The sequence below is a fragment of the Gopherus evgoodei genome, unplaced genomic scaffold (assembly GCF_007399415.2).
Source record: "Gopherus evgoodei ecotype Sinaloan lineage unplaced genomic scaffold, rGopEvg1_v1.p scaffold_100_arrow_ctg1, whole genome shotgun sequence".
Taxonomy (NCBI): Eukaryota; Metazoa; Chordata; order Testudines; family Testudinidae; genus Gopherus; species Gopherus evgoodei.
The window spans coordinates 37,779-58,526 of record NW_022059763.1 but is presented as its reverse complement, the minus strand read 5'-3'; the positions used below and the strand labels follow the sequence as shown (position 1 = coordinate 58,526).

Genomic DNA, 20,748 nt, shown 5'->3' with positions numbered 1-20,748 from the left:
CTTCTAACGTTATGCTGCAATTTACCAAGAAGAATGGTCAGAAACTGAAAACTCCAGCAGAAGGTAAATACAATTTTTTGCTCCTACCTACATAAGAATCTCCATGCTAGAAAAGATCAGTCCATCTATCTATAGTTCCTAGTCTTTTATACCATTGTCAACACTCTGGTCCCAGACCCTTACAATACTATCTATGCCAGCAGGAAAGAAGTGTCTTTGCTTGTTTTGTATGTTGTTAATGGAAAAAACAATATTATTGAACTGAGGTCAGTCTGTAGGGTATGAGAAAGCTAAATGTTCCTTTTTTGTACCTGATCATCAGTGGACTATCTACTATAATACTTCATCTGCAATGGAGTTCATTGCCATGCACTTCAGAACTGAGCCTCTGTAAACTTTTCTATATTAGAACTTTGTTCATAAAATTCCCCACCAGTGGTAGCAACAATGGGAGCACTGAATTAGAAAAGGTGCCAACAGCATTTTAATCACCCGCTACCTGGAGTTGTTGTGATCAGGGTTGTTAAAACACTGGCAGCTGGTCTGAACAAGGACATTCAGCATGGCTGACACGGCTGGAGCTGAATGAATGCTGGGGAATGTTAAGAAGAACAATCTAATGTAGATTCATGCAGATACAGTCCCAAACTGGAGCTGTCCAGAACATTTTTGTTTATTTTTAATTCCCTGTGAAAAATGTGTCTTAAAAATTAAAAACCAAACTTTTTTGAAACTGAAAATGATTTTTCTTTTGACTGAAAACTGCTGAAAACCAATAATTGTTCAGCTGAGAACAATCAAAATCAAAATCAAAACAATTCAAGGAAAGCAGACACTTTCCTTTAAAATTTGTGTTTAATCAAAAACCCATTAAAAAAAAAAAGGTTTTGATGAAGCTACCATAAATACTCCTTCCTGCGCAGTGTAATACCATAGAGGAAATTTATTTGTTATTAGAGCAAGGCAAAATTTTCCAAACAAATAGGTTATTCACCAGAAACTGCAGATTTGGGTGGATGGAAACAATGCATGAATATGTGTCCACTTCCCCAAATAGCTTTAACTGAAGCAAAGAAGTCCAGACGTTTTAGTAGTGTCAAAATGAAGCATCTGGTTTCCTCCCAAAAAATTTGTTTCAACTTTTAGGCATTTTGCAAAGGCCAAAGCATTCACAAAAAGATGGAGAGGAAGTAGGTATTCATAATGGAGTTGACTCCCTTATAAGCTTTAGCCCAGTTGTTAGGGCACATTTCTACAATGTGAGAGACCACAGTACAAATCTTTTTTCCTCATCAGGCAGAGGGAAGAATTTTACCTGTGTCTCCCACAGCCCAGGTGAGTGTCCTTATCACTGAGCTAAACTTTCAAGGGACGTTGTGCCTCCTTTAGTCATTTTGTGAATTTAGTCCTCCTGCTCCTTGCTTTTGTCAAAATTCCTGAAATTCAAAACATTTAGGCGGGGAGGAGAGGAAGGAGAGGGAGAAAATTAAACAAAATGTTTTATTTTATTTCAATTCTTTTTTTTTCCTATTCACCAATTTTTTTAAATGTCATTTCTCCTTTAGACCTGAAATGATTCTTTATATTATTTTTCAAAATTGCCAATGGACTGAAAAATCCATTATTCAACCAGATCTATTTGGTACTTCAGTTAATGTTTAGCATTCAACCTGTTTCTCACACAAGTAGCCTTTAATCATGCATGGTGTTCATTTGATTTCAAAAGAATCTAATATGGTTGTAAGCAGAGTCAGGATGAGCTCTACTCTGACATCTGATGGTGAATTATGGTGAATGTGGAAAAGGGAAGTTTTGTCTGCAACATTTTGACCAGCTTTATTCAGAACCAGCTCCTTAAACTACACGGTGAGACCGCTGGATGCTTTAGACCAAGAGTCATCATTTTAGAAATTATTGGTGAGAACTTCAGAACTGCTGGAGGGATTTGGATGCTCAGTTCCTATTACAATCAATAGGATTTGGGTTCTGAACTCTCTGAGGCAGCTTTAAAAATCCCAGGCCTAAAGATTTAATAAAGTTTCAACCATTTGGTAACTATTTCAGTAGAGGCCTCTATACTTGTTGCCCCTCTGCCATGCAAACCTGCAAGCCACTAAACTGAGTTTGGCTATTACATGTATTCAAGGCTAACCTCACCCCCTGATCTGGGCCAGGCAGGTGACTTTGGTTCAGAGAGGGCTCTGCACTGTACAGGATAGATGCAGACTGTTGCACGGTTCAGCACAAATTAAACAAAGCTGAGCAGGGTGGGAAGTGCTGAGGATTTTGATCCTACTTTAATAACTACAGTGATTGGGGTATTAGCTGTAGACAGATAGATTAGACAGAAGCTTCAACGATAATTCCTTTTGCAACCAGCAGTATTCTGAAGTTGGAAAGCAAACACAACATCAACTGGGTGAAAGCCACACTTCTCAGCACAGTAAGTTGACTGCTGTCATTAAATCCCTGAGCTTTTTAAGGGGTTGAATTTAACCATTTAAATGTGAATGGAAATGTCAGATTTTACTGTGAATTAAATCAGCCTCAAGGGCTTCTTTTCCGTGGGTCCAGCTGATGAAGATGTCATCAATGTATTGCAAGTAGAGTAGGGGCTTTAGGGGACGAGAGCTGAGGAAGCGTTGTTCTAAGTCAGCCATAAAAATGTACCCACATGGCACCACAGTATGCCAACATTTTTATGGCTGACTTAAAACAATGCATTCTCAGCTCTTTTCCTCAACGCCCCTACTCTCTAAGGTGCCACAAGTACTGCTCGGGTTTTTTTATTGTTGTGTATTTTTTGTTGATGCAGACTAACACGGCTACAACTCTGAAAAATATTCACAGTCATAGATTCCAAGGCCAGAAGGGAACATTGTGATTATCTAGTGTGACCACTTGTATAACACAGGCCATAGAACTTCCCTAAAATAATTCTTCGTGCACATCTTTTAAAAACATCCAATCTTGATTTAAAAATGTCAGTGATGGAGAATCCACCATAACCCTTGGCAAATTGTTCCAATAGTTAATTACTTTCACTCTTAAAAATTTACACCTTATTTCCAGACTGAATTTTTCTGTCTTCAACTTCCAGCCATTGAATTGTGTTATACCTTTCTCTGCTACATTGCAGAGCCCATTATTAAATATTTTTACCCACATAAATATTTAGAGACTGTAATCAAGTCAACCCCTAAGCTTCTCTTTGTTAAGGTAAATAGATTGAGCTCTTTGAATCTATCTCTGTAAGGTATGTTTTCTAAACCTCTAATCATTCTTGTGGGCCTTCCCTGAACCTTCTTCAATTGATCAACATCCTTCTTGAATTGTGGCACCAAAACCTAACACAGTATTCTAACACTAGTCACGTCAATGCCAAGATTCACTCAAGAGTTCTAAAGGAATGCAAATATGAAATTGCAGAACTACTAACTGTGGTATATATCTTATTGCATAAATCTGCCTCTGTACCAGATAACCAGAGGATGGTTAATGTAATGCCATTTAAAAAAAAAAAAGGCTCCAGAGGTGATCCTGGCAACTAAAGACCAGTGAGCCTTCAGTACTTCAGTATCAGGCAATTTGGCTGAAATTATAGTAAAGTACAGAATTATCAGACACATAGATGAACACATTGAACTGGGGAAGAGTCAACATGGCTTTTGTAAAGGGCAATTATGTCTGATCAATCTATTATAATTTTTGAGTGTGTCAACAAATATGTGGACAAGGTGGTCCAGTCAATATAGTATACTTGGACTTTCAGAAAGCCTTTGACAAGGTCCCTCACCAAAGACAATTAAGCAACGTAGGCAGACATGATATAAGAAAGAGGGTCCTCTCAGGGAGCAGTAGCTGGTTACAATACAGGAAATAAGAGGTAGGAATAAAAGGTCACTTTTCACAGTAGAGTGAGGTCAATAGAGGGGTCTCCCAACAATTTATACTGAGACCAGTGCTGTTCAACTTATTCATAAATGATCCAGAAAAAGGGATAAGCAGTTATGTGGCAAAGTTTGCAGATGATACAAACATTACTTAAGATCATTAAATCCAAAGCAGACTGTGAAGAGTTACAAAGGGAACTCAGAAAATTTGGTGACCAGTCAGCTTAACTTCAGTATCCAGAAAGATAATGAAGCAAATAATTAAGCAATCAATTTGCAAATATCTAGAAGATAATAAGGTAATAAGTAACAGTCAGCATGAATTTGTCAAAAACAAATAGTGTCGAATCAACCTGATAGCTTTCTTTGACCGGGTAATAAGTGTTGTGGATAGGGGGGAAGTGGTATATCTTTATGGGGGGATGTAGTATATCTTGATTTTAGTAAGGCTTTTGATACTGTCTCACACGATCATCTCATAAACAAACTATGGAAATTCTACTATAAATAGGTGCATGACTTGTTGAAAAACCATTCCAAGATTGTAATTATCAGTGGTTGACAGTAATGCTGGAAGGGGATATTGGGTGGGGTCCCACAGAGATCTGTTGTGGGTCTGGTTCTGTTCAATATCTTCATCAATGATTTAGATAATGGTATAGAGAGGACACTTGTAAAGTTTACTGACGATACCATGCTGGGAGAGGTTGCAAGTGCTTTGGAGGATAAGATGAAAAATTAAAATGATCAGGACAAACTTGAAAAATGGTCTGAAGTAAATGAAATTTAATAAGGACAAATGCAAAGTATTCCTCTTGTGAAAGAACAATTAGTTGTACATATACAAAATGGTAAAAGACTGCCTGGGAAGGAGTCCTGCGGAAAAGGACCTGGGGGTCATAGTGAATCACAAGCTAAATATGAGTCAACAGTGTAACATTGTTGCAAAAAAGCAAACATCATTCTGGGATTTGTTAGCAGGAGTGTTATAAGGAAGACATGAGAAGTAATTCTTCAGCTCTGTTACAAGGAGGATGGAGAAAAATTGTTCTTTTTAACTTCTCAGGATAGGACAAGACACAATGGGCCTAAATTGCAGCAAGGGTGGTTTATGCTGGACGTTAGGAAAAACTTCCTAACTGTCAGGGTACTTAAACACTGGAATAAATTGCCTAGAGAGGTTGTGAAATCTCCATCATTGGAGATTTTTAAGAGTAGATTAGACAAACACCTCTCAGGGATGGTCTAGATAATACTTAGTCTACATGGTCTAGATAATCCAGGACATCTATGGTGGCATTCTTGGAATTGCTTCCAGTTCTATACGCAGGGCCAGGTAGGCAGGCAGAGCTTCAGCGCCTCAATGCATGGATGAGACGTTGGTGTAGAGAGGAGATGTTTAGATTTATTAGGAACTGGGGAAACTTTGGGGATGGGGGAGCATATACAGGAGGGAGGGGCTCCTCCTAAACCAAAGTGGAAACAAACTGCTGGCACTTAACGTTAAAAAGGTTGCAGAGCAGTTTTTAAACTAAGAGATGGGGGAAAGCCAAGTGCTGCAGAGGAGAACGTGGATCGGACAGAGACTTCTCTTAAAGGAGAGTCTATTGATAGAGATTCTCTAGGTTTTAGGCAGGAGAAGAGGATGAAAGAAGATAAAGTATGAGCCAGATCAAAAAAGAAACATTCTCATAAAAAAGAATCTGACACATCAAAAAAGGGCAGACAAATAAACAGTGACAAGTTTTTAAAGTGCTTGTACACAAATGCTAGAAGTCTAAATAATAAGATGAGTGAACTAGAGTGATTTGTGTTAAAGGAGGATATTGATATAATAGGCATCACGAAAACCTGGTGGAGTGAGAAAAATCAACGGGACACAATCATTCCGAGGCACAAAATATATTGGAAGGATAGAACAGGTCGTGCGGTGGTGGGTGGGGAAGGGGAAGAGTGGCAATATATGTGAAAGAAAATGTAGACTCAAATGAAGTAAAAATATAAAGTGTGTTCACATGTTCCATAGAATCTCTATGGATAGTAATTTCATGCTCTAATAAAGAATGTAACAGTAAGGCTCTGTTATCAGCTACCTGACCAGGACAGTGATAGTGAAGAGGAAATGCTAATGGAGGTTAGAGAGGCTATCAAAATAAAGAACTCAATAACAGTGGGGGATTTCAATTAACCCCATATTGACTGGGAACATGTCACCCTTCAGGATGAAATGCAGAGGCAAAGTTTATCAATACTTGAAATGGCTGCTTCTTGGAGCCACTGGTACAGGAACCCACAAGGGGAGAGGCAATTCTTGATTTAGTCCTGAGTGGAGCGCAGGATCTGGTCCAAGAGGTAACTATAACAGGACCGCTTGGAAATAGTGACCATAATATAATAACTTTTAACATTCCTATGGTGGGAAGAACACCTCAACTGCCCAGTACTGTGGCATTTAACTTCAGAAAGGGGAACTATGCAAAAATGAGGAGGTTAGTTAAACAGAATTTAAAAGGTACAGTGACTAGAGTGAAATCCCTGCAAGCTGCATGGACACTTTTCAAAGACACCATAATATAGGCTCACTTAAATGTATACCCCAAATTAAAAAAAAACAGAAAAGGAACTAAAAAAGAGCCACCGTGGCTTAACAACCATGTAAAAGAAGCAGTGGGAGATAAAAAGGCATCTTTTAAAAAGTGGAAGTCAAATCCTAGTGAGGTAAATAGAAAGGAGCATAAACACTGTCAAATTAGTATAAAAATGTAATAATAAGACAAGCCAAAAAGGTGTTTGAAGAACAGCTAGCCAAAAACTCAAAAGATATAACAAAATGTGTCTTAAGTACATCGGAAGCGAAAAACCTGCTAAACAACCAGTGGGGCCCCTGGACGACTGAGATACAAAAGGAGCACTTAAAGACGATAAAGTCATTGCAGAGAAACTAAATGAATTCTTTGCTCCAGTCTTCACGGCTGAGGATGTTAGGGAGATTCCTGAACCTGAGCAGGCTTTTGTAGGTGACAAATCTGAGGAATTGTCACAGATTGAATTGTCACTACAGGTGGTTTTGGAATTAATTGAGAAACTTAACAGTAACAAGTCACTGGGATCAAATGGCATTCACCCAAGAGTTCTGAAAGAACTCAAATGTGAAATTGCAGAACTACTAACTATGGTTTGTAACCTATCCTTGAAATTGTCTTCTGTACCCAATGACTGGAAGATAGCTAATGTAACACCAATATTTAAAAAGGGCTCTCGAGGTGATCCTGGCAATTACAGACTGGTAAGTCTAATGTCAGTAACTGGCAACTTAGTTGAAACAATCGTAAAAAATAAAATTGTCAGATACATAGAAGAACATAAATTGTTGTGCAAAAGTCAACATGGTTTCTGTAAAGGGAAATCGTGTCTTACTAACCTATTAGAGTTCTCTAAAGGGGTCAACAAACATGTGGACAAGGGGGATCCAGTGGACATAGTGTACTTAAATTTCCAGAAAGCCTTTGACAAGGTCCCTCACCAACAGCTCTTACGTAAATTAAGTTATCATGAGGTAAGGAAAGGTTCAGAGAAGGACAATTAAAATTATTAAGGGTTGGAACGGGTCCCATATGAGGAGAGATTAAAGAGGCTAGGCCTTTTCAGCTTGGAAAAAAGGAGACTAAGGGGGGATATGATAGAGGTATATAAAATCATGAGTGATGTGGAGAAAGTGAATAAGGAAAAGTTATTTACTTGTTCCTATAATATAAGAACTATAGTCCACCAAATGAAATCAATGGGCAGCAGGTTTCAAAAAAATAAAAGGAAGTTCTTCACACAGCACGCAGTCAACCTGTGGAACTCCTTGCCTGAGGAGGTTGTGAAGGCTAGGACTATAACAGGGTTTAAAAGAAAACCGAATAAATTCATGGTGGTGAAGTCCATAAATGGGTATTAGCCAGGATGAGTAAGGAATGATGTCCCTAGCTTCTGTTTTTCAGAGAGTGGGGATGGATGGCAGGAGAGAGATCACTTGATCGTTACCTGTTAGGTTCACTCCCTCTGGGGAATCTGGCATTGGCCACTGTTGGTAGACAGGATATTGGACTGGATAGACCTTTGGTCTGACCCAGTATGACCATTCTTATGTTTTTATGTTCTTATGAATGCAGGGAATGGGACTAGATGATCTCACAAGGTCCCCTTCAGTCCTATGATTCTATGACTTTGGCAAGAAAATGACAGATTAAATTCAATGTTAAGAAATGCAAAGTAATGCACACTGGAAAACATAATCCCAACTATTCATACAAAATGATGCTATCTAAATTAGCTGTTACTATAAAAAAATAATCTTAAAGTCATTCTGAAAACATCCACTCAGTGTGCAGCAGCAGACAAAAATGCTAACACAATGTTAGGAACCATTAGGAAAAGGATAGATAATAAAATAGAAAATATTTTAATTCCATTATATAAATCCATGATACACCCACACCTTGAGTACTGTATGCAGTTCTTGTCACTCTATCTCAAAAAAGATATACTGAAACGGGGAAAAGTATAGAAAAGGGTAACAAAAATTATTAGGAGTGTGGAACAGTTTCCATATGAGGAGAGATTCAAAAGATTAGAACTGTTGAGCTTTGAACAGAGATGAATGGGGGAGGGTGGGTATGATAGAGAGAGATCTATAAAATCATGAATGGTGTGGAGAAGTTAATAGGGAAATATTATGTACCGCTTCAGAGAACACAAGAAGCAAGGGTCACCCAATGAAATTAATAGGCAGCAGGTTTAAAACAAAACGAAGTGCTTCTTCACACAACACACACTCTATGGAACTTGTTGCCATGGATGCTGTGAAGGCCAGAAGTATAAACAAATTTTAAAAAGAACTAGCTAAATTCAGGGAGGATAGGTCCATCAACGGCTATTAGTCAAGATGGTCATGGATGCAACCTCATACTCTGGGTGTCCCTAAGCCTCTGACTCTGCCCTGTTCTGCTCACTCCCATCTGGCACCAGCCACTGTCGGATGACAGGATACTGGCCTAGATGGACCATTTCTCTGACACAGTATAGCCATTCTTATGTTCAAATACACAGGTAAAATAACCTCTCTGCTCCTACTCAAGATTCCTCTCTTTATTCATCCCACGATCGCATTAGCTCTCTTGGCCACAGCATCACACTGGGAGCTCATGTTCAACTGATTTATTCATCACAACCCTGAAATCTTTTTTAGAGTCACTGCTTCCTAGGACAGATTTTCCCATCCTATAAGTATGGCCTATGCTCTTTGTTCCTAGATGTATTCATTTACTTTTAGCTGTATTCAAGCACATATTAATTGCTTAGGCTAGTTGATCCTTGCCCTCTATATGTCTGGCCCAATTCATTTTTAATACACCATGGAACAGCTTCAGCAGAGCAGATTGAAGACACCCTGCCTGGAATACCCCATAGCCCAGTGACTAGGCCCTCTTCCACTTGACCAGTGACCAGGAGCGGCGTCAGGGTTTTTGGCGCTCTAGGCGGGGGTCCTTCCATGCTCCGGTCTTTGGAGCACTTCAGCGGTGAGTCCCGGAGCGAGTGAAGGACAAGCCGCAGAATTGCCGCCGAAGACATGGAGTGCAGAAGGAATCCCCGCCGCTGAGTTGCCGCCTAGAGCAGCAAAATGCCACCCTCCCAAATCCTGATGCCCTAGGCGACCACCTAGGTCCCTGCCAGAGACTCAACTTCCTTTTCTATAGCATGGAGAAGGGAGTATCGAATGCAGGCTTCCTACACTCTGAGTGAGATATTTAACCACTGGGCTAAACACCATGTGGGGAACACTGTCTACTTTTATGCTGGGTGAGTTCAGGCATGCACTGACAGCACCTACTGGATTGGGCCCTGTGTCATAAACAGATAGCTAAGGGTTAATGTCTCTTTCACCTGAAACACCTGACCAGAGAACCAATCAGGAAACCGGATTTTTTCAACTTTGGGTGGAGGGAAGTGTGTCTCTGAGTCTTTTGTCTGTCTGCCTGCTCCTCTGAGCTTTGGAGAAGTACTTTCTACTTTCTAGTCTTCTGTTTCTAAGTGTAAGGACAAAGAGATCAGATAGTAAGTTCTATGGTTTCTTTTCTTTGGTATTTGCATGAATATAAGTGCTGGAGTGCTTTGATTTGTATTCTTTTTGAATAAGGCTGTTTATTCAATATTCTTTTAAGCAATTGACCCTGTGTTGTATCATCTTAATACAGAGAGAACATTTGTATTTTTTCTTTCTTTTTTATATAAAGTTTTTTTTTAAGACCTGTTGGAGTTTTTCTTTACTTCAGGGAAATTGAGTCTGTACTCACCAGGGAATTGGTGGGAGGAAGAAATCAGGGGAGGTCTGTGTGTGTTGAATTGGCTAACCTGATTTTGCATTCCCTCTGGGGAATAGGAAAGTCCTTTTTGTTCCCAGGACTGGGGAACGGAGAGGGGGAATCACTCTGTGTAGTTTCACAGAGTTTGTGTCTGTGTATCTCTCCAGGAGCACCTGGAGGGGGGAAGGGAAACAGGATTATTTCCCTTTGTTGTGAGACTCAAGGGATTTGGGTCTTGGGGTCCCCAGGGAAGGTTTTTTCAGTGGGACCAGAGTGCCCCAAAACACTCTAATTTTTTGGATGGTGGCAGCAGGTACCAGGTCCAAGCTGGTGACTAAGCTTGGAGGTTTTCATGCTAACCCCCATATTTTGGACGCTAAGGTCCAGATCTGGGAATAAGGTTATGATATGGTGTAGCAGCGGTTGGGAGATAGACAGAATCCAGAAGCCAGTAGGAATATTATATTTTTCTTTTCTCTGCTAAGGGCTTTTTAGCAGAGAGAAACAGTTTGGTTTTAAAAGGGAACCAGAGAGAATTTTTTTTTCTCTGCTCTCTCTAGCAGTTTGTGGTTTGCATGTTAAGCGAAAAGCCATTACCAAACTGTTAAGGGTCTTTTGTCATGCAATAGCCCTCCCATTAGGAGGCAAGTACCAGCACTTATATGCATGCAAATAAAGTGGTTTTTCTGGTTTCCCTTCATTGAACATTAGCTAGAGAGAGAAAGGGAAAAAAGCACTGTTGCTAGGCAGACTTCAGGAGGCAACAGAGAGCCTGCAGTGCAGAAGAGAAACACCGGAGGGCACCCCAACACAAGAAAACAGGAACCATGTCTACCAAGACAAAAATGGAGGCCGAAGACCAATTCTAAGAAGCAGAACACAGGCGACAGCTGGAAATGAAACAAAAAGACATGGAGATGAAAGAAAGAGAAGAACAGATCAGACAGGCAGCCTACCAAAGGGAACAGGCAGCCTACCAAAGAGAACAGGAAGCCCAAGAGGCAGCACACAAAAGAAAACTAGAAGCAGAAGAGGCGGCCCACCGCCGAGACATGGAAAAACAACAAAAACAAATGGAAAAAGAAAATGAAGAGAAGGAAAAACAGAGAAAACATGAACTGGATTTGGCAAAAGCTGGGCTGCATGTGCCGGCCAACCCTAACAACCCGGCGCCAATTATTGCTCCACAGCACAGAAAATTTCCCACCTACAAGGCAGGTGATGACACCGAGGCCTTCTTGGAAAATTTTGAAAGAGCCTGTCTTGGGTACAGCATCCCCGAAGACCGGTACATAGTAGAATTAAGGCCACAACTCAGTGGACCTTTAGCAGAGGTGGCAGCTGAAATGCCTAAGCTGCAAATGAACGACTATAAACTTTTTCAAACCAAGGCCAGATACAGGATGGAGATAACCCCAGATCATGCCCGTCGGCGCTTCAGAACCCAAAAATGGAAACCAGAGGTGTCATTTCCCAAACACGCCTACTACATTGCAAAAAACTATGAGGCCTGGTTAACAGGAAACAACATTCAAACCTTGGAAGAAGTGAACCTCCTCATACAAATGGAGCAGTTCTTGGATGGTGTTCCTGAAGACATCACACGGTACATACAAGATAGAAATCCCAAAACTATCGCTGAGGCGGGGGAGATTGGAGCCAAATGGATGGAACTGGCAGAAAGCAAAAAAGCTACTGTCAAGGGGAACGATTACCCCAGGGGGCACACAGACCATAAACCCTACAACCGAGGACAGCCAAAGACCCTACATACCACCCAAGTAAAGCCACAGATACCCTACTCTTCAACCTCACCAGTCTCCAGTAACTCACCTCGGCCCAGTGACCCATCAGATGGAAGATGCTTTAAGTAAAATGAACTGGGGCATATCAAGGCCAACTGTCTCAAGAACACCATGCGAGTGCAATTCATTACACCACCATCACCCCAAAGATCCCCAGGCCCAGATGCCTCTCAAATACCCTTGGAGCGAAGGGAAAATTTGAGAGTGGGCGGAAAGAAGGTTACTGCGTGGAGAGACACGGGGGCACAAGTGTCAGCTATCCACCAATCCTTCGTTGACCCCAAATTCATCAACCCAAAGGCCAAAGTTACAATTTACCCCTTCATGTCACAAGCTGTAGACTTGCCTACAGCTCAACTGCCTGTCCAGTACAAAGGCTGGTCAGGAATGTGGACTTTTGCAGTCTATGACAATTATCCTATCCCCATGCTACTAGGGGAAGACTTGGCCAACCAGGTGAGGCGGGCCAAGAGAGTGGGAATGGTTACCCGTAGCCAAACCAGGCAAGCTTCCAGACCCATTCCTGTTCCTGAGCCGTCCACAGAGGCCCCGTCTGTGTTACCAGAGACCCAGACAGAGGTAGTGGACCCGGATTCCATGCCTACCACTGAAACAGCCACAGCATCTCCAGTCCCAGGCCCGGAACTGGAACAGCAACCAGCACCAGCAAGTGCAACCACATCTTCAAACTCAACGCCAGTGGGCGCCAGCGAGCCAGAACTGGCAGAAACAACAGACAGCCATACCCAAAAGGCTCAGCCAGAGCCTGAAATACCCTCAGGTGCACCAGCGGAGAGTGGTTCACCAGCAACGGAAACAACCCCATCACCTACATCGCTTCCAGAGGGACCAAGCCCAAGTCCACAGTCTGAGAAAGAACTGGTGACCCCAGCCTCAAGGGAACAGTTCCAGACTGAGCAGGAAGCAGATGACAGCCTTCAGAAAGCTTGGACAGTGGCACGGAGCACCCCACCACCTCTCAGCTCTTCTAATCGATCCCGGTTTGTTATAGACCAAGGACTTTTATACAAGGAAATTCTTTCTGGTGGACACCGGGAAGAATGGCAGCCGCAAAAACAGTTGGTGGTTCCCACTAAGTACCGGGGGAAGCTCTTAAGCTTAGCCCATGATCATCCCAGTGGCCATGCTGGGGTGAACAGAACCAAGGACCGGTTGGGGAAGTCCTTCCACTGGGAGGGGATGGGCAAGGATGTTGCCAAGTATGTCCAGTCTTGTGAGGTATGCCAAAGAGTAGGTAAGCCTCAAGACCAGGTCAAGGCCCCTCTCCAGCCACTCCCCATAATTGAGGTCCCATTTCAGCGAGTAGCTGTGGATATTCTGGGCCCTTTCCCAAAAAAGACGCCCAGAGGAAAGCAGTACGTACTGACTTTAGTGGACTTTGCTACCCGATGGCCAGAAGCAGTAGCTCTAGGCAACACCAGGGCTAACACTGTGTGCCTGGCCCTAACAGACATCTTTGCCAGGGTAGGTTGGCCCTCCGACATCCTTACAGATTCAGGGTCTAATTTCCTGGCAGGGACCATGGAAAAACTGTGGGAAACTCATGGAGTGAATCACTTGGTTGCCACCCCGTACCACCATCAAACCAATGGCCTGGTGGAAAGGTTCAATGGAACTTTGGGGGCCATGATAAGAAAATTCATCAACGAATTCTCCAATAATTGGGACCTAGTGTTGCAGCAGTTGCTGTTTGCCTAGAGGGCTGTACCACATCCCAGTTTAGGGTTTTCACCATTTGAACTTGTGTATGGTCACGAGGTTAAGGGGCCATTACAGTTGGTGAAGCAGCAATGGGAGGGGTTTACGCCTTCTCCAGGAACTAACATTCTGGACTTTGTAAGCAACCTACAAAGCACCCTCCGACACTCTTTAGCCCTTGCTAGAGAGAACCTAAAGGATGCTCAGGAAGAGCAAAAGGCCTGGTATGACAGACATGCCAGAGAACGTTCCTTCAAGGTAGGAGACCAGGTTATGGTCTTGAAGGCGCAACAGGCCCATAAGATGGAAGCATCATGGGAAGGGCCATTCACGGTCCAAGAGCGCCTGGGAGCTGTAAACTACCTCATAGCATTTCCCAATTCCTCACTAAAGCCTAAAGTGTACCATGTTAATTCTCTCAAGCCTTTCTATTCCAGAGACTTACAGGTTTGTCAGTTTACAGTCCAGGGAGATGATGCTGAGTGGCCTGACGGTGTCTACTACGACGGGAAAAAAGACGGTGGCGTGGAAGAGGTGAACCTCTCAACCACCCTGGAACGTCTGCAGCGGCAACAAATCAAGGAGCTGTGCGCTAGCTTCGCCCCATTGTTCTCAGCCACCCCAGGACGGACTGAACGGGCATACCACTCCATTGATACAGGTAATGCTCACCCAATCAGAACCCCACCCTACCGGGTGTCTCCTCATGCCCAAGCTGCTATAGAACGGGAGATCCAGAACATGCTACAGATGGGTATAATCCGCCCATCTACCAGTGCATGGGCATCTCCAGTGGTTCTGGTACCCAAACCAGATGGGGAAATACGCTTCTGCGTGGACTATCGTAAGCTAAATGCTGTAACTCGTCCGGACAACTATCCAATGCCACGTACCGATGAGCTATTGGAAAAGTTGGGACGTGCCCAGTTCATCTCTACAATAGACTTAACCAAGGGGTACTGGCAAGTACCACTAGATGAACCTGCCAAGGAGAGGTCAGCATTCGTCACCCATGCGGGGGTGTATGAATTCAATGTCCTTCCTTTCGGCCTTCGAAATGCACCCGCCACCTTCCAGAGGCTGGTAGACGGTCTACTAGCTGGACTGGGAGAATTTGCAGTTGCCTACCTCGATGATGTGGCCATTTTTTCAGACTCCTGGCCCGAACACCTACTCCACCTGGAAAAGGTCTTTGAGCGCATCAGGCAGGCAGGACTAACTGTTAAGGCCAAAAAGTGTCAAATAGGCCAAAACAGAGTGACTTACCTGGGGCACCAGGTGGGTCGAGGAACCATAAACCCCCTACAGGCCAAGGTGGATGCTATCCAAAAGTGGCCTGTCCCAAGGTCAAAGAAACAGGTCCAATCCTTCTTAGGCTTGGCCGGATACTACAGGCGATTTGTACCACACTACAGCCAAATCGCTGCCCCATTGACCGACCTAACCAAAAAGACCCAGCCAAATGCCATTAAGTGGACTAATGAGTGTCAAAAGGCCTTTACCCAGCTTAAGGCGATGCTCATGTCTGACCCTGTGCTCAGGGCCCCGGACTTTGACAAGCCATTCCTAGTAACCACAGATGCATCTGAGCGTGGTATAGGAGCAGTGCTCATGCAGGAAGCAACAGATCACAACTTCCATCCTGTCGTGTTTCTCAGCAAGAAACTGTCTGAGAGGGAAAGTCACTGGTCAGTCAGTGAAAAGGAATGCTATGCCATTGTGTACGCCCTGGAAAAGCTACGCCCATATGTTTGGGGACGGCGGTTCAAACTACAAACTGACCATGCTGCACTCAAGTGGCTTCATACTGCCAAGGGGAACAACAAGAAACTTCTTCGTTGGAGTTTAGCTCTCCAAGATTTTGATTTTGACATTCAACACATCACAGGAGCTTCTAACAAAGTTGCTGATGCACTCTCCCGTGAGAGTTTCCCAGAATCCAGTAGTTAAAAAGTGTTCTTAACATGTAAAAGTCTGTTAGTTATATACTTAGTAGTATATGTAAAGGTGCATGTGTTGTATTAATCTGTTTATTTTCAAGTTCTAGAAGGAAATTGCCGCCAGTGAGCTTCCCCACTGTCTGCAATTTGGGGGGCGTGTCATAAACAGATAGCTAAGGGTTAATGTCTCTTTCACCTGAAACACCTGACCAGAGAACCAATCAGGAAACCGGATTTTTTCAACTTTGGGTGGAGGGAAGTGTGTCTCTGAGTCTTTTGTCTGTCTGCCTGCTCCTCTGAGCTTTGGAGAAGTACTTTCTACTTTCTAGTCTTCTGTTTCTAAGTGTAAGGACAAAGAGATCAGATAGTAAGTTCTATGGTTTCTTTTCTTTGGTATTTGCATGAATATAAGTGCTGGAGTGCTTTGATTTGTATTCTTTTTGAATAAGGCTGTTTATTCAATATTCTTTTAAGCAATTGACCCTGTGTTGTATCATCTTAATACAGAGAGAACATTTGTATTTTTTCTTTCTTTTTTATATAAAGTTTTTTTTTAAGACCTGTTGGAGTTTTTCTTTACTTCAGGGAAATTGAGTCTGTACTCACCAGGGAATTGGTGGGAGGAAGAAATCAGGGGAGGTCTGTGTGTGTTGAATTGGCTAACCTGATTTTGCATTCCCTCTGGGGAATAGGAAAGTCCTTTTTGTTCCCAGGACTGGGGAACGGAGAGGGGGAATCACTCTGTGTAGTTTCACAGAGTTTGTGTCTGTGTATCTCTCCAGGAGCACCTGGAGGGGGGAAGGGAAACAGGATTATTTCCCTTTGTTGTGAGACTCAAGGGATTTGGGTCTTGGGGTCCCCAGGGAAGGTTTTTTCAGTGGGACCAGAGTGCCCCAAAACACTCTAATTTTTTGGGTGGTGGCAGCAGGTACCAGGTCCAAGCTGGTGACTAAGCTTGGAGGTTTTCATGCTAACCCCCATATTTTGGACGCTAAGGTCCAGATCTGGGAATAAGGTTATGATACCCTGCAGGTGAGATAGGCAGAGAAACACCTAGTTTGAGGTCCTGCTGGGTCTGAGGTGTAAACCTGGATGCCTAGACTGAGGCAACTCCTCGGCCTGCTCACCATCGGGTTTTTAGATGCCCAGAGGACATTGCCAGTGGAAAGTTAGGTACCTAGGCCCAGATGTTTAAAGGTATGTAGGTGCCTACTGGAATTTTCAAATGCACTTGCAATGAATTTTACACACCTATTTTTGAAAATCCCACTCGGTGCCTAAATATACTTAACAATCTGGCCCCTGGCCCCAAAAGACTAGCCTTCTACGGGGTAAGGGAGCAGCTGAGTGGGGGGGTTGTGATTTCCAGTAGGGCACAGATACTGGACTGAGCTGCCTAAAATGGCATTTAGGGGCCTAAGACCTTTTGTGAGTCAAGGCCTTAATAACATAAGACTGGCCATATTGGATCAGACTAATGGTCCATCTAGCTCAGTCTCCTGTCTCCTCACTGTGGCCTGTGCCAGGTGCTTGAAAGGGAGTGAACAGACCAGGCAATCATCAGATGATCCATCCCCTATCATCCACTCCCAGCTTCTTAGTCAATAAAATAACCAGAGGGGGCTTAAAATAAACACAAGCAATAGGTCCGTTGAATAAGAAGCTGCCAATAAAGTAGAGCCCCATGAACCTGCATTGTAAACATTGTAATTACATGGTGATGGCAACGAAAGGGAAGGATCTTGTTATTTTCCTGAGCTGCCACATGTGTCCTGCAGAGTAATAAATAAAACCAGTTTCCATCTATCTTCTGTTTCTCCTTCATAACCATAGTCCATTGGTCTTCCCTCTGCAGTGTATATCTACAGAAGAAATGTCCAACCAAACCATCGTGACTGAGTTCCTTCTCCTGGGATTCTCTGACATGCGGGAAGAGCAGATTTTACACTTCCTGGTGTTTCTAGTGATTTACCTGGCAGCCCTGGTGGGGAATCTTCTCATCATCACCGTCATAGCCCTCGATCAGCACCTTCACACCCCCATGTATTTTTTCTTAGGCAACTTATCCTTCCTAGACCTCTGCTACATCTCTGTCACGGTCCCCAAGTCCATGGCTGACTCCCTAACCAACAACAGACTCATCTCTTTCTCTGGATGTGTCACCCAAGTCTTTTTGGTTATAACTTTTGCAGCAGCAGAGCTGGCCTTTCTCACGGTGATGGCGTATGATCGCTACATTGCAATCTGCCACCCTCTGCATTACAAGGCGACTATGAACAGAGGTGCATGTGCTCAGTTGGCAGTGAGTTCATGGATCAGCAGCATGATCTGCTCTGTATTACAAACAGCTAATACCTTTAGGTTACATTTCTGCAAGTCCAATGTTATCGCTCAATTTTTCTGTGATATCCCACAGTTGCTAAAGATCTCTTGCTCTGATACACACGCTAATGTAATAGTCATGATTGCCCTTGGATCACTTCTAGATGTGGTCTGCTTTCTATTGATAATTGTGTCCTACATTCACATCTTCTCCACGGTAATGAGAATGCCCTCTGAGCAGGGCAGGTACAAAGCCTTCTCCACCTGCATCCCTCACCTGGTTGTTTTTTGTTTATTTATCAGTACAGCATCATTTACATACATGAGGCCCAGATCGATGTCTTCAACATCTCTAGACCTGATGGCTGCTGTGTTGTATTGTGTGGTGCCACCACTAATGAATCCAATCATTTACAGTCTAAGAAACAAAGTGATAAAAGGGTCTCTATGGAAAATGATAGGCAGAATATTTTTTCTCAAGAGAAATGAACTCCTCACACTGAAGTCTTAGTGTCCACCTGGAATTAATTATTCCCATGTTGCACCTTCTGTAATAGCTCTGACAGACTTTGTTTGAGGACCAGCCTATGTTCATGTTAGGATCACAACCTGACATTTTGCATTTTCTGATTTTGGCTGACATTTTTTAAAATCTAAAAAAAATATGGTCTAAAGCATCCTCAGGAGCCAAAGTCCCATTTTCAAGCAAGTTTCAGGCACTTCTGAAAATTTTACTCTTAGTTGCTCAAATCCCAATGAGTTTTTAATAGATTGTGGGAATCTAATTATCTTTTGGCCCCTTTGAAAATCCCAGGAAGAGCTAATTGCAATTTTTCCATGTTCTAGTTTGAAATATCCACTTAAAATTAATTTTTTATTTCAAAATATCATTTCCAAATTTTAAAAAAGTTTTTTTTTCATTTCAAAGTGCTAATTACAAAATTTAAAAAATTGAAATATTTCGAATGGTCATTTTGACTTAAAATGTCATTTTAATGTTATTTTAAGTCACACAGACAATTCTTAATGATTATTTTCATTGCTGTTTTGTAGTCATGTTGGTCCCAGGATATGAAAGAGACAAGGTGGATGAGGTAATATCTTTTATTGGATCAACTTCTATTGATGGAAGAGACAAGTTTCCAGGCTATCTGAAGAAGAACTGTGTAGCTCGAAAGCTTGTCTCTTCCACCAACAGAAGTTGGTCTAATTTATAATGATAATTTTCATTTTCAACTGACATTACTAAATGAAAGAATTTTCACTGGAATGTCAACACATTTTATTTTATTTAAAAAAAGGAATTAAATTAGAATTTTTGGCTTTGACATTTCTTAATCAAATTTTTAAGAACTTTTCATTCAGTGAAAATTTTTGATGTTTCTATTTTCACCCCATCTAACATCTAATAGTTCCAATGTTTCAAGAAATATTTCTTTTCAAAATGTCAGTTCAAAATGAAAACAATTCAGTTTCAAGTGACATTTCGACTGGGTTCTAGTGCCATCAATACACTTGTTAATTGTTGGACCTTGAACAAGCCACATCCCCTTCCTGTGCCTCAGTTTCTCCATCTTGAAATGGAGACAATGACATCAGCTGAAATTTGTTTGGAAATGGAATTTCCAATCCATGCAAACTCCAGAAATGGCCATTCATCCCTAATCAGAACCTAACCTTAAAATGTACTGTTTTTTTTTCTAAAATCTTTCGTTTCAGAATAATCAGAATTACCTTATTGAAACAAAACGTTTTTATAAGATTCAAATGTCTCTTGTTGCCTTGATCATTATATTACATTATGTTATACATTATAGTATAATATATGCAATATACATAAATTATAATATAACATACAAGTCAAATCATAAATTTAAAATGAAACATTTTGACCAAATTGAAACAAATTGTTTTTGCAAATTTTCCTTAAAAAAATCAATATGTTCCCAGGAAAAGTGTTTATTTCATTGAACTTGCACTTTCCAACTGTACATAGTTTCACTGAAAAGTTTTCAAAAAGCTGTAATATTAACCTGCTTTGAAAAGTGCTTTCAGATCGATTTGTGTTTATGTAAAACAGATGACCCTTTCATTTAGAATTTCTCACATAACACCAAAATGGAGGGACAGGAGGAATTGTTCCTTAGGGCTGAATTTGGTTTTTACAGTTATCTGCCAATCATGGAAGGAGGTCACTAGAGTAAGGGCCTAAGTGAATTCCATGGGATTTAGGGTGAAAAGTTTCAAAAATGTGTAAGTGACGTAGGAGCCTAGGTCCTATTGAAAGTTGTTGGGAATCTTAAATCATTTAGGGTCAGTTTTTTAAATCAACTTAAGTGCCCAGGGTCAAAGTTTTAAAGATATTTAGGCACCTTGTGGGATTTTGAAAAACATCTAGTAGTGTCAAAATGAAGAATTTTGTTTCATCTCAAGAAAATTTGTTTAAACTTTCAGGCATTTTGACAAATGCCAAAGGATTCATAAAAAGATGGAGGAGGAGCAGGTGTTCATAGTGGAGTTGCCTCCCTTTTAAGATTTAGCTCAGTTCTCAGGGCACATTTCTACAATGTGAGAGACCACTGTGCAAACGTTGTTTCCTCATCAGGCAGAGGTGGGAATTTTACTTGTGGTGTCTCCCACAGCCCAGGTGAGCGTCCTAAGCACGGAGCTAAACTTTCAAGGGAAGTGGAGCCTTCTGTAGCCATTTTGTGAATTTAGCCCT

The 20,748-nt window shown here is 41.9% G+C and overlaps 1 protein-coding gene across 1 annotated transcript; it reads left to right on the top strand.

Moving 5' to 3' along the window:
• Positions 1 to 17,577: 17,577 nt before the first annotated feature.
• On the top strand, positions 17,578 to 18,537 carry LOC115639652 (olfactory receptor 14A16-like). Its single transcript, XM_030542617.1, has one exon. It carries the CDS (start codon positions 17,578 to 17,580, stop codon positions 18,535 to 18,537), a length of 960 nt encoding a protein of 319 aa, XP_030398477.1.
• Positions 18,538 to 20,748: the final 2,211 nt, after the last annotated feature.